This window comes from Heterodontus francisci, chromosome 11 (assembly GCF_036365525.1).
Source record: "Heterodontus francisci isolate sHetFra1 chromosome 11, sHetFra1.hap1, whole genome shotgun sequence".
Classification (NCBI taxonomy): Eukaryota; Metazoa; Chordata; class Chondrichthyes; order Heterodontiformes; family Heterodontidae; genus Heterodontus; species Heterodontus francisci.
The window spans coordinates 23,997,993-24,012,724 of record NC_090381.1 but is presented as its reverse complement, the minus strand read 5'-3'; the positions used below and the strand labels follow the sequence as shown (position 1 = coordinate 24,012,724).

Here is a 14,732-nt window from a genome sequence, read left to right as displayed (position 1 = left end):
TCCCAGGCATTTGTTTGCTTTGTTCCACTTTGTTGTCCCTTCCATTACTGTACAGGCCTCTGCCCATTTGTAAATGGTATCATTGTTTATATATTTTTAGATGGTATTATAAATGGTCAGGTTCGTTACATTCCTTATACCTTTGTGCAGCAGATTGCTTGTGGTTGTTGGATATCTTGAAGAGTTGTACGTTGGACATCTTGAGGAGATGAGGGATAATAATCAAACTTCCTTGTATCTTAGAACAATAGGCTTTCCAATGTAGAAAGGATGGCTTTGAAGTGCCATAAGAAGAAAGCATGGCTTATCTTCTGCTTCACATGTCTGCATATTATCCACCAGAAATGCTTGTGCAAGGAAATAAGTGGAGCACCATGTAGTGTAATAAACATAAGCAGAGGGATTTATTAACTGTTGTATAGAAATAGAACGGTTAATAAAGCCTACTCTTCAAAGCATTTGAGACAATTAAGTGAGGAGAACTTGTGTGAGAAAGTAACTTTGAAGTAAACAATTACAACTATTTATGTAAATAGACTGTTTGCAAAGGATTCAGGAACAGATGTGTCATGAGGTCTTAACGGTGACATGTACCTTTAATGTAGGCAAAATATGGTGTATAAAGGAGCATGGTTTTGAACAGTTCCTTAGAGACTTTGAAAGATAGAACTAGAAAGTGAAAGCCATGCTTTGTGTACAGTATAGATCGGTTACGTATACTGGGAATCAATAAATTCTGTTCCCTGCACTTCTCCATCAAGTGTCTTGTGCTTGGTTGAAACATGTTTTTGTGAACCAGAGAAGGAAAGAGGCTGAGTAACAGTTGAATGTTAAAATGACTCGGTGGTTATGTCGGTGCTGGGTGTAGAGGTGGTGGAGTAGTGTACAGCTCCAGTGAAGAAATCAAGTCAGGAATTTGCTGCGGGATAGCGAAGCAAGTGTTCTTTGGTTATTGAAGACACTTTTCCAACTATGTGCTGCCAGTGGACAGCCTCATCCATCAACTGTGCATATTGGGAAAGATCAGGTACACGACCAGACACAGAATCTGTAGTTAAGCTCAGCAGCAGGTGGCCTTGGTTAGACAACATTGGGCAGGTGGTGTGGTGGTGCTGTTATCTGAGATTTTGGAAGACACGTTCATTTAACTGTGTTTTTCATTGGTTCCTGGAAAATAAATATTATAAACAAAGAACAGTACAGCACAGGAACAGGCCATTCGGCCCTCCAAGCCTGCGCCGATCTTGATGCCTGCCTAAACTAAAACCTTCTGCACTTCCGGGGACCGTATCCCTCTATTCTCATCCTATTCATGTATTTGTCAAGATGCCTCTTAAACATGGCTATCGTACCTGCTTCCACCACCTCCCCTGGCAGCAAGTTCCAAGCACTCACCACCCTCTGTGTAAAGAACTTGCCTCGCACATCCCCTCTAAACTTTGCCCCTCTCACCTTAAACCTATGTCCCCCAGTAACTGACTCTTCCACCCTGGGAAAAAGCTTCTGACTATTCACTGTCCATGCCACTTATAACTTTGTAAAGCTCTATCATGTCGCCCCTCCACCTCCGTCGTTCCAGTGAAAACAATCCGAGTTTATCCAACCTCTCCTCATAGCTGATGCCCTCCAGGCCGGGTAACATCCTGGTAAATCTCTTCTGTACCCTCTCCAAAGCCTCCACATCCTTCTGGTAGTGTGGCGACCAGAATTGCACGCAATATTCTAAGTGTGACCTAACTAAAGTTTTGGACAGCTGCAGCATGACTTGCCAATTTTTATACTCTATGCTCCGACCGATGAAAACAAGCTTGCCGTATGCCTTCTTGACTACCTTATCCACCTGCGTTGCCACTTTCAGTGACCTGTGGACCTGTACGCCCAGATCTCTCTGCCTGTCAATACTCCTAAGGGTTCTGCCATTTACTGTATACTTCCCACCTGCATTAGACCTTCCAAAATGCATTACCTCACATTTGTCCGGATTAAACTCCACCTGCCATTTCTCTGCCCAAGTCTCCAACCGATCTGTATCCTCTGACAATCCTCATCACTATCCACAACTCCTCCAACCTTTGTGTCGTCCGCTACATTTTCCTCCAAATCATTTATATATACTACAAACAGCACTAGTGGAACACCACTAGTCACATCCCTCCATTCAGAAAAGCACCCTTCCACTGCTACCCTCTGTCTTCTCTCTGTCTTCTATGACTGAGCCAGTTCTGTATCCGTCTTGCCAGCTCACCTCTGATCCTGTGTGACTTCACCTTTTGTACCAGTCTGCCATGAGGGACCTTGTCAGAGGCTTTACTAAAGTCCATATAGATAACATCCACTGCCCTTCCTTCATCAATCATCTTCGTCACTTCCTCAAAAAACTCAATCAAATTAGTGAGACATGACCTACCCTTCACAAAACCATGTTGTCTCTCGCTAATAAGTCATTTGTTTCCAAATGGGAGTAAATCCTGTCCTGAAGAATCCTCTCCAATAATTTCCCTACCACTGACATAAGGCTCACCGGCCTATAATTTCCTGGATTATCCTTGCTACCCTGTTTAAACAAAGGAACAACATTGGCTATTCTCCAGTCCTCTGGGACCTCACCTGTAGCCAATGAGGATGCAAAGATTTCTGTCAAGGCCCCAGCAATTTCTTCCCTTGCCTCCCTCAGTATTCTGGGGTAGATCCCATCAGGCCCTGGGGACTTATCTACCTTAATGCTTTGCAAGACAGCCAACACCTCCTCCTTTTTGATAATGAGATGACTGAGACTATCTACACTCCCCTAGGCTCATCATCCACCAAGTCCTTCTCTTTGGTGAATACTGATGCAAAGTACTCATTTAGCACCTCGCTCATTTCCTTTGGCTCCACACATAAATTCCCTTCTCTGTCCTTGAGTGGGCCAACCCTTTCCCTAGTTACCCTCTTGCTCTTTATACATGTATAAAAATCCTTGGGATTTTCCTTAATCCTGTTTGCCAGTGACTTTTCATGACCCCTTTTAGCCCTCCTGACTCCTTGCTTAAGTTCCTTCCGACTGTCTTTATATTCCTCAAGGGATTCGTCTGTTCCTAGCCTTCCAGCCCTTACGAATGCTTCCTTTTTCTTTTTGACTAGGCTCACAATATCCCGCGTTATCCAAGGTTCCCGAAACTTGCCAAACTTATCTTTCTTCCTCACAGGCACGTGCCGCTCCTGGATTCTAATCAACTGACGTTTGAAAGACTCCCACATGTCAGATGTTGATTTACCCTCAAACAGCCGCCCCCAATCTAAATTCTTCAGTTCCTGCCTAATATTGCTATAATTAGCCTTCCCCCAATTTAGCACCTTCCCCACCCGAGGACTACATCGTGGGCCGAAGGGCCTGTACTGTGCTGTACTGTTCTATGTTCTTATCCACAAGTACCTTAAAACTTATGGAATTATGGTCACTGTTCCCGAAATGCTCCCCTGCTGAAACTTCGACCACCTGGCCGGGCACATTCCCCAATACCAGGTCCAGTATTGCCCCATCCCTAGTTGGACTATCTACATATTGTTTCAAGAAGCCCTCCTGGATGCTCCTTACAAATTCTGCCCCATCCAAGCCCCTAGCACTAAGTGAGTCCCAGTCAATATAGGGGAAGTTAAAATCACCCACCACTACAATCCTGTTACCTTTACATCTTTCCAAAATCTGTCTACATATCTGCTCCTCTACCTCCCGCTGGCTGTTGGGAGGCCTGTAGAAAACCCCCAACATCGTGACTGCACCCTTCCTATTCCTGAGCTCCACCCATATTGCCTTGCTGCATGACCCCTCCGAGGTGTCCTCCCGCACAGTACAGCTGTGATATTCTCCTTAACCAGTAATGCAACTCCCCCACCTATCCCGCCTGAAGCTTCTAAATCCTGGAACATTTAGCTGCCAATCCTGTCCTTCCCTCAACCAAGTCTCTGTAATAGCAACAACATCATAGTTCCAAGTACTAATCCAAGCTCTAACTTCATCTGCCTTATATTGCTGCCTTATATTATATTGCTGAGATAACTAAATGTTGCAACTGCAAGTCTCAGCATTTATAGAATTTACTTCAGAAAATACTGTTAAGAGAAATAAGAGCTGGAGTAGACCATATTGCCCCATGAGCCTGCTCACCATTCAATACAATCATGACTGATCTCCTGCCTGCTCTCCACATCCCTCAATTCCCTAAGACTAAAAATCTGTCCGTCTCAGCCTTAAATATATTGAACGATGGAGCATCCACAACCCTCTGGCGTAGAGAATTCCAAAGATTTGCAACCCATTTAATGAAGAAATTTCTCCTCATTTCAGTGCTAAATGATCAACCTCTTATCCTGAGGCTGTGCCCCCATGTTCTCGATTTCCCAGCCAGGGGAAACAACTTCAGTGTCTAGTTTGTCAGGCTCCTTTAGAATCTTGTATGTTTCAATGAGATCAGCTCTCATTCTTCTAAACTGCAGAGAGTATAGGCCCAGTTCACTCTGCCTCTCATCATAGGAACGCCCTCTCATCCCAGGGACCAATCTAGTGAACCTTCCCTCCACTGCCTCCAATTCATGCATATATTCCTTTAAATATGGAGACCAAAACTTCGCACAGTACTGCAGATGTGGTCTCACCAAAACCCTATACAGTTGTAGCAAGACTTCCTTATTCTTGTACTTCAGTCCCCTTGCAATAAAGGCCAATATGCCATTTGCCATCCTAATTGCATGCTGTACCTGCATGCTCACCTTCTGAGTTCCTTTTATGAGTACACCCAAATCTTCCTGAAAATCAACATTTAAAAGTTTCATGCCTTTTTTAAAAAAAACCTTCTCCTTTTCCTGCTGTTTACCTTTGATAGAAATTGCAAAGTTTTTTTTTACATTTAAAACCTGATATCTGCTTTTTATACAAAAGAAGTCTATTACCTCACATTTCAAACCTTTTTCTGTTTGACTGTAAGTCAGACCCTTTGCAAACAAGTCCTATCTTATTGACCAACCTTTGCATCAATGTTAATTTTTAATAATCACCTCAGATAAAAGTCCCAAAAGTTGATAGTTTAATCTGACCTGTATTTCTTAAACTATATTGAACATCTGTGCTTTAATTAAAGTTTTTCTGAAAATATCCAGCTAAGTTTGAAATTTAAATATCTTGGCTCTGGGGGAATAAAAATCAAGGCCAGATCCAGGCCCAAGAGAGAAAGAGGCTGAAGCCTTGAAGCAAAAACATTAATTATGGTGCTCTAACACACAGACAACTTTAACTTAATCCATATTAATGTGGAATATGTATTTTTCTTAGAGCTTTCATTATACCAGATGTCTTACATTTTAACCTATGCTTTCCATTCTGACAGCAAAAATGGCAAAGTTTCAACCAAGTGTTTGGAACGTTCAGTTGATTTATCCTTGCTAAGAAATGACCTGAATTACAGTTAATAAATTTGAATTGTAAAAACTTGGCGTATCAGCTAATCATGTGAAAGAAATTTCGATTGATTTAGAATAAATTATTAGTGTGACACAGAAATTTGCTTTTGGCAGAAGTGTGATGGACAAGATGCATTTGACTTACTTGTGTTCTGAAAAATGTCCTGCAGAAAAATAATTCAAGTTTAGTGGAAGATTCTGAATAAAAGATCTGAATTTAGAATGGTCATTTAAGCCAAATCTTTTAGTTTTGCTAATTATTGCCAAATAAAATATACAATTCAATTTTATCTTCTCAATTCATATTTTTTCACTAAATATCAAACCCTAAAATTATCAGTCCATGTCCTTCACTTGTACGGTGTCCAGAACCCCTGTGATCGGTCATGCATTTCTGAAAGCAGAAATGCAATTTATATTCAAAAAATAATGTATTTTATATCTCTGACATGAGGATACATGGCAGGAGCTGCAAGCAAAATGTTCATGTTTAAAGCTGCATTATCTTAAAAAGAAAGTCTACTTTCTGAACCAAATGGAAGTTTTTACAGAGGGATTAGCCATCAATTTGAGAGGGATGAAAAAACCTCTCTCTGCTGGAGGGAGGGGGAAGTGCCTCAGGATATGCATGATACAAAGGTACAAGAACAAGGGCGACTGCAGCAATTGCAACAGCTATTGAGGCATCTCCCTGCTAAGCATCGTGGGAAAAGTATTCGCCCGTGTTGCCCTTGTCAGACTGCAGATATTGGCTGAATGCACCTAACTCAAATCCCAGTGTGGTTTCAGAACTGAAAGATTCATAATTGACATGATCTTCTCAGTCCAGCAGCTGCAAGAGAAATGCAATGAACAAAGGAAATGACTATATATTGCTTCATTGACCTCAACAAGGCATTTGATCATGTGAGCAGAGACGGTCTATGTAAGCTACTGAAGAAAATTGGCTGCGTGCTGAAGCTGCTCAGTGTGATCTCCTTCCATGACAACATGAGGGGTAAGGTCAGCTATGACGGGGCAACATCGGAAACCTTCAAGATCCAGAGTGGGGTCAAACAGGGTTACATTCTGGTGCCAACACTCTTTTCTTCCCTTTGCTGCTGTCATATGCCTTCAGTTCATCTACAGAGGATGCCTACTTACATACCAGAGCCAACGGAAAGCTGTTCGGCCTTGCCTACCTGAGATCCAAGACAAAAGTGTGCCAAGTCCTCATCAGAGATTTGCTCTATGTTGCTGATGCTGCATTAGCATTCCATACCGAGGAACACCTTCAGAGGCAAAAGGACAGAAACTCTCACGCCTGTAAAGAGTTTGGTTTGACCATCAGCATCAGGAAGACAAATGTCATCATCCAGAACAGTGTCATACCACCACCAATCAGCATTGATCATGTGACACTGGTGGTTGTTGATAATTTCACGTGTCTACACTCCACAATCACCAGCAATTTGTCACTTGATGCTGAAATCAACACAGGCATTGCAAAAGCTGCAGCTGTTATGTCGAAGCTGTGTAAGAGAGTGTGGAACAACAAAAACCTGACACACAACACCAGACTGAGAGGCTACCAAGCCTGTGTCCTCAGTGCATTCCTTTATAGTAGTGAGACCTGGACAGCATATGCTAGGCAGAAGAAAAGTCTGAACAGTTTCCACCTTATCTCAGACATATCCTAAGCATCTCTTGGCGGGACAAAGTTACCAACTCAGAGGTCCTGGAGCATGCTAATCCCATCAACATACACTCATTACTAAGCCAACGGTGTCTGCGATGGCTCGGCCACGTTCATCGGATGGATGACATCTATAGACCCAAAGACCTCCTTATGGTGAACTGGCCGCTGGGTTACAATCCGCTGGACATCCATACCTCCGCTACTAGAACAGCTGCAAGTGAGATATGGAGATATTGGACATCGACACAGACAACTGGGAGACAATCGCCGACGGCCATAACCTCTGGAGGCTGACTTTCAGATGGGCATTGAAAGAGGCGAGGAGAAATCGAAAGCTCAGATGGCTGAGAAGAGGGCGCAGTGAAAACAGAGGCCAGCGAAGCCTGCACCTTCTCAGTCCACTGTCTTCATCTGCAGTATGTGCAACAGAGGTTGCCATGGCAGAGTGGGCTTCGAAACCACACCAGGCAATGTTTAGCACAGAGTTGACCACCAAGGAGAAAATGGTCGTCTCACCAGATGGAAGGCTGCCAGAGGATCTTAAAAGGAAAGTCTGCTTTTGAACAAATTGGAGGATTTTTAGGGAGGGATTAGCCGTTGATGGTGGAGTGATAAACAAGAGGCCTGAGTCAGGAGTGAAGGATTAGAGAGAGGATTTGTAAGATTGAAGGAATTTACAGTGATAGGAATGTGGCTTTGAAGGAATTTAAACAAAAAGATGAGAATTTTAAATTTGAGATGTGGTGGTCTGAAGTCATAATAGGTCAGCAACGAAAGGAGTGATGAATGAGTGGGACTTGGTGTGGGTTTGTTAAAAGCCGTCTCTTTGACCAGGCTTCTTTGACTTGCAGCTCTGCAAAGAACTGGATTTTTCTTTCCACTAAAGGCGCTATATAAATGTAAGTTATTGTTGCAGCCCTTTCATTTCATCTCAATGGAATTGGCTGAATAAAATGATTATTTTAATCGCACCCAGCTATGTTACATACCTGAGACAGAGTTACTTGTGCACTTTTATTTACAAGCTGCTGAAAAGAACGCAGAGTTTTTTAATAAAAGCAAAATACCGCGGATGCTGGAAATCTCAAATAAAAACAAGAAATGCTGGAAATACTCAGCAGGTCTGGTAGCATCTGTGGAGAGAGAAGCAGAGTTAACATTTCAGGTCAGTGACCCTTCTTCAGAACTGGCAAATATTAGAAATGTAAAAGGTTATAAGCAAGTAAAGCGGGGGTGGGGCAAGAGATAACAAAGGAGAAGGTGTAGATAGGACAAGGTCACAGAATAGCTGACCAGAAGGTCATGGTGGAAAGGCAAACAAAATGTTAATGGTGTGTTGAAAGATAAAGCAACAGTACAGATAGGGTGTTAACGGACTGAAAATTGAACAGCTGCAAATACAAACATGAAAAGAAAACTGTGGGTAAACAAACTGAACAAACTAAGATGAAATAAAATAAACACAAAAAATATATAAAAAGAAGGAAAAAGAAAATAATAACTAAAACTGAAAGTAAAATGTGGGGTCTGTCATGCTCTGAAATTATTGAACTCAGTGTTCAATCCGGCAGGCTGTAGTGTGCCTAATCAATAAATGAGATGCTGTTCCTCGAGCTTGTGTTGATGTTTACTGGAACACTGCAGCAATCCCAGGACAGAGATGTGAGCTAGAGAGCAGGGGGGAGTGTTGAAATGGCAAGCAACCGGAAGCTCCGGTCCTGCTTGCGGACTGAGCGGAGGTGTTCCGCAAAGCGGTCACCCAGTCTGCATTTGGTCTCCCCAATGTAGAGGAAACAATGTAGAGCTTGAATTAGTACTTGGAACTATGAGCGGCACAGCGGCGCAGTGGTTAGCACCGCAGCCTCACAGCTCCAGTGACCCAGGTTCAATTCTGGGTACTGCCTGTGTGGAGTTTGCAAGTTCTCCCTGTGTCTGCGTGGGTTTCCTCCGGGTGCTCCGGTTTCCTCCCACATGCCAAAGACTTGCAGGTTGATAGGTTAATTGGCCATTATAAATTGCCCCTAGTATAGGTAGGTGGTAGGGAAATATAGGGACAGGTGGGGATGTGGTAGGAATATGGAATTAGTGTAGGATTAGGATAAATGGGTGATTGATGGTCGGCACAGACTCGGTGGGCCGAAGGGCCTGTTTCAGTGCTGTATCTCTAAACTAAACTATGATGTTGCTATTACAGAGACTTGGTTGAGGGAAGGACAGGATTGGCAACTAAATGTTCCAAGATTTAGAAGCTTCAGGCGGGATAGAGGGGGATGTAAAAGGGGTGGGGGAGTTGCATTACTGGTTAAGGAGAATATCACAGCTGTACTGCGGGAGGACACCTCAGAGGGGTCCTGCAGCGAGGCAATATGGGTGGAGCTCAGGAATAGGAAGGGTGCAGTCACGATGCTGGGGGTTTACTACAGGCCTCCCAACAGCCAGCGGGAGGTAGAGGAGCAGATATGTGGACAGATTTTGGAACGATGTAAAGGTAACAGGGTTGTAGTGGTGGGTGATTTTAACTTCCCTTATATTGACTGGGACTCACTTAGTGCTAGGGGCTTGGATGGGGCAGTATTTGTAAGGAGCATCCAGGAGGGCTTCTTGAAACAATATGTAGATAGTCTAAATGGGATGGGGATGGGGCCGTATTGGACCTGGTATTGGGGAATGAGCCCGGCCAGGTGGTCGAAGTTTCAGCAGGGGAGCATTTCGGGAACAGTGACCATAATTCCATAAGTTTTAAGGTACTTGTGGTTAAGAATAAGAGTAGTCCTCGGGTGAAGTTGCAAAATGGGGGGGAAGGCTAATTATAACAATATTAGGCAGGAACTGAAGAAGTTAGATTGGGGGCGGCTGTTTGAGGGTAAATCAACATCTGACAGGTGGGAGTCTTTCAAACGTCAGTTGATTAGAATCCAGGAGCGGCATGTGCCTGTGAGGAAGAAGGATAAGTTTGGCAAGTTTCGGGAACCTTGGATAACGCGGGATATTGTGAGCCTCATCAAAAAGAAAAAGGAAGCATTCGTAAGGGCTGGAAGGCTAGGAACAGACGAATCCCTTGAGGAATATAAAGACAGTAGGAAGGAACTTAAGCAAGGAGTCAGGAGGGCTAAAAGGGGTCATGAAAAGTCATTGGCAAACAGGATTAAGGAAAATCCCAAGGCTTTTTATACATATATAAAGAGCAAGAGGGTAACTAGGGAAAGGGTTGGCCCACTCAAGGACAGAGATGGGAATCTATGTGTGGAGCCAGAGGAAATGGGCGAGGTGCTAAATGAGTACTTTGTATCAGTATTCACCAAAGAGAAGGACCTTGGTGGATGATGAGCCGAGGGAAGGGAATGTAGATAGTCTCAGTCATCTCATTATCAAAAAGGAGGAGGTGTTGGGTGTCTTGCAAAGCATTAAGGTAGATAAGTCCCCAGGGCCTGATGGGATCTACCCTAGAATACTGAGGGAGGCAAGGGAAGAAATTGCTGGGGCCTTGACAGAAATCTTTGCATCCTCATTGGCTACAGGTGAGGTCCCAGAGGACTGGAGAATAGCCAATGTTGTGCCTTTGTTTAAGAAGGGTGGGAAGGATAATCCAGGAAATTGTAGGCCAGTGAGCCTTACATCAGTGGTAGGGAAACTATTAGAGAGGATTATTCGGGGCAGGATTTACTCCCATTTGGAAACAAATGAACTTATTAGCGAGAGACAGCATGGTTTTGTGAAGGGAAGGTCGTGTCTCACTAATTTGATTGAGTTTTTTGAGGAAGTGACGAAGATGATTGATGAAGGAAGGGCAGTGGATGTTATCTATATGCACTTTAGTAAAGCCTTTGACAAGATCCCTCATGGCAGAATGGTACAAAAGGTGAAGTCACACAGGATCAGAGGTGAGCTGGCAAGATGGATACAGAACTGGCTCGGCCATAGAAGACGGAGGGTAGCAGTGGATGGGTGTTTTTCTGAATGGAGGAATGTGACTCATGGTGTTCCGCAGGGATCAGTGCTGGGACCTTTGCTGTTTGTAGTATATATAAATGATTTGGAGGAAAATGTAGCTGGTCTGATTAGTAAGTTTGAGGACGACACAAAGGTTGGTGGAGTTGCGGACAGTGATGAGGATTGTCAGACGATACAGCAGGATATAGATCGGTTGGAGACTAGGGCGGAGAAATGGCAGATGGAGTTTAGTCCGGACAAATGTGAGGTAATGCATTTTGGAAGGTCTAATGCAGGTGGGAGGTATACAGTAAATGGCAGAACCCTTAGGAGTATTGACAGGCAGAGAGATCTGGGCGTACAGGTCCACAGGTAACTGAAAGTGGCAATGCAGGTGGATAAGGTAGTCAAGAAGGCATACGGCATGCTTGCCTTCTTCGGTCGGGGCATAGAGTATAAAAATTGGCAAGTCATGCTGCAGCTGTACAGAACCTTAGTTAGGCCACATTTAGAATATTGCGTGCAATTCTGGTCGCCACACTACCAGAAGGACGTGGAGGCTTTGGAGAGGGTACAGAGGAGGTTTACCAGGATGTTGCCAGGTCTGGAGGGCATCAGCTATGAGGAGAGGTTGGAAAAACTTGGATTGTTTTCACTGGAACGACGGAGGTGGAGGGGCGACATGATGGAGCTTTACAAAGTTATGAGCGGCATGGACAGAGTGGATAGTCAGAAGCTTTTTCCCAGGGTGGAAGAGTCAGTTACTGGGGGACATAGGTTTAAGGTGCGAGGGGCAAAGTTTAGAGGGGATGTGCGAGGCAAGTTCTTTAAACAGAGGGTGGTGAGTACCTGGAACTTGCTGCCAGGGCAGGTGGTGGAAGCAGATACGATAGCGACGTTTAAGAGACATCTTGACACATACATGAATAGGAAGGGAATAGAGGGATATGGGCCCGGTAAGTGCAGAAGGTGTTAGTTTAGGCAGGCATCAAGATCGACGCAGGCTTGAAGGGCCGAATGGCCTGTTCCTGTGCTGTACTGTTCTTTGTTCTTTGAAACGTTAACACTGCTTCTCTCTCCACAGATGCTGCTAGACCTGCTGAGGATTTCCAGCGGAGTTTTTTAAGCCTCTTTGAATATTTCCTGCTATATTCCTCAATGTCCCCCAAAACATCTTGATTCCTTGGTGTTTCCAGCCTTCATCTTTACCCTTGTGATATTCAGCAGAGTCCAACTTTTCTCTACTGCACCAAATCCATCGTACTTCTCCTATGTCCTTGTGTTTCTGATTGGTCAAGCCGAGCAACCAAGTTCTGTCAGACCCCCCATCTCCTGAATCCTCCTGACCGCTACCCTCTCTTTTTCTAATTTCATTCCTGACTATTTCCAGGTGCCTGCCTCCTGCCCTCCATCCCCATCCCCAACCCTGTACATCTTTCCTATGATGTTGTGTACCTTAAGCAGCAAAAGAGAGAGGTTTTGACTACACCAGCGAAGTTACATGTGTCAGAAATAGAAAGAAGGACTGGAAATGCAAAGGAGAGAGAGAACAGAGGAGAGATGCCAGAATGAGTGAGACTGAAGCAATGAGGAAAAGAGCTGGACCGAGCAATGCAGACACCACATTAAAAAATGTCCACAAGCCATACAGACAAAGAAAGAAGGTGAAAGACAACATGAGATAGCATGACATGAAGAGTTAGAGTGGCAAAGAAGAATTGGGACTCAATATGAGGGGAGAGACAGAGACTGGAAAGTAACTCCAGTGGTGAAACAAAATTTTGCAAGACGGCATCTATTTGTGATATAGCAAATTTGGCCTGTGGAAAAAGGAAAATGAAGAAAAAAAGTGATAACTTGTTTTGTCTGTGAACAGTGCCACACAAGATCAACTTTGTGTGTAGTATAGTGTCAAGCTTCTGTCCTTCTAAACAGCTCTATCCTCTGACTCTGTGAGCAGTGGCATGGGAGATTTTAAAACATTTAATACTCATTACAAAAGACACTTTCAAACAACAGGGGTTTTTTCTCAGATCATTCAATCTCAATCCCAGTTCCAAGGAAGAAACTTGCACCCAGTCAGAAACATTATTAACTTTTGTCTTTTCATCGTTTTGGTGAAACACCTTGCTCGTGCTTTCTATCTCTGTTCCACATCACTCTCGTCAGAAAGTTAGGAATACTCTTGGACACTTCGAAAGTCATCAGTTTGGAGTTGAAATCTTTAAGGAAAACTAGACTTCAGTGTAGTGGTATTGGATGTTTTGGTGTCACTGAAGTGTACTCGTTACATCCTTAGAGAAATGATAGTTGACTTGAACTTAAACTCTTCTAATCTTGCTGTTGCCTAAGGCTGAGTCTGCTATTCTTCCTAATCTGGACTGTGTTTGTTAGCTCAGTGATGAGTATGGAGCTCAGCAAGGTATTGAGAACCAGTTGCCTGTTCTGCCATTTGTACTTGGGGGAGAACTGAGTTATATAAAGGGCTGCTCACTTCTAATCGCAGTAATGTTGTTTGTTCAATCTCCAGGGCACAAAATTGTGGATAATCATGGAATATCTGGGTGGAGGCTCTGCATTAGACTTGGTGAGTACTGTTTTTGGCTATGATGCCATTTTACTTTGAACATATCCCAACTCAGGAAGCTTGTAGCGCAAGATTAGGATACTGAGCTGTAAACTGCAGATTTGGGCTTCAATCTTAGTTTCAGTGTGGCTTTGAAATGATGCCAAACTGGAATTTCACTGAAGAGGTAAGTCTTTGAACCCCTGTCCCAGGTCAACCTGCTAATTGCATCACTGGAGCACTTGGCTGTCAGTTAGATGATGTACATTTGAATCCCAGACTCAGTACCACTTCACCTGCTCTATGCAAGTCCTGGGTCCCTGATCTTAACGTTGCAGGTTACTTATCTTAATGCTCTTTTGTGTAGTTAAGCATGCTTCATTCACAGTCTTGTATCAATGGAATGTTTGTTGAATTTGCTATGCATGAGCACAGTAAGCTTTTTGGCACTTTTCACCACAGCTGCATTTGTAATCCCAACTTCCCTTGCCCCCTCCCCCCATAAATCGTGTTCACCAATTAGGAGTTTGCTTTGTTTACTAGCTGACCAAACAGACCAGGAGTGCCGGAGTTTGTTGATGTGGCTGACCTCTATCAAGGTGATGGGATGTTGAATGGAATGCTAACCTGCGCTATCAAAGCTCACACTTGGATGAGGTGCCTGAAGTTGTCAGGCCCCTGTGGAAATGTACTTGAGGGAAAAGTCTATGCCTTCAGCAAGGGAGGAAAAGAATTGACAGAAAATATTGAATAGCCAAAAAAAACCAGCTTGCTTATGGCACCTGGCCTCCTCACCACCCCCCACTGCCCCGGTTGAGACAATTGGAGCAGCCTTGGGGAGAGAGAATTGTAATCTCAGAATAATCTCCCTGGGTTTCTTCCTGGCCTAAAATTTTCTTAAGCCTTTTTCCTGCCAGTTTTCTCCTGTTCCTGGAAAAATCATTGACTACTTGCCAAGGTGCAGTCCCAGAGGCAGTATTCATCCTCTGCTGCCTTGTGCAAGTGGCCCTTATTCATGCATGAAACTTGACAATGTTTATTCATGGTATTTGACCAGTGGAGCATCACAACTGAGCCAGGTCCTAGCTTCCCCTGGCGTCCTTACCTGCATATGCACTTGCA

At 43.8% G+C, this 14,732-nt stretch overlaps 1 protein-coding gene and 1 long non-coding RNA gene across 2 annotated transcripts in view; one reads left to right on the top strand and one right to left on the bottom strand.

Annotated features, from left to right (window-relative positions):
- LOC137375144 (uncharacterized) overlaps window positions 1-6,729 on the bottom strand; it is a 39,897-nt gene extending 33,168 nt beyond the window's left edge. Inside the window, exon 1 of the long non-coding RNA XR_010975936.1 lies at window positions 6,618-6,729. This is a non-coding gene — a long non-coding RNA (uncharacterized lncRNA). The remainder of the gene's footprint in view (window positions 1-6,617) is intronic.
- Window positions 1-14,732, top strand: part of stk25b (serine/threonine kinase 25b) — a 122,334-nt gene that overhangs the window by 64,255 nt on the left and 43,347 nt on the right. Inside the window, exon 3 of the mRNA XM_068041832.1 lies at window positions 13,575-13,631. Within this exon, the coding sequence (XP_067897933.1) occupies window positions 13,575-13,631 (57 nt within the window). The remainder of the gene's footprint in view (window positions 1-13,574; window positions 13,632-14,732) is intronic.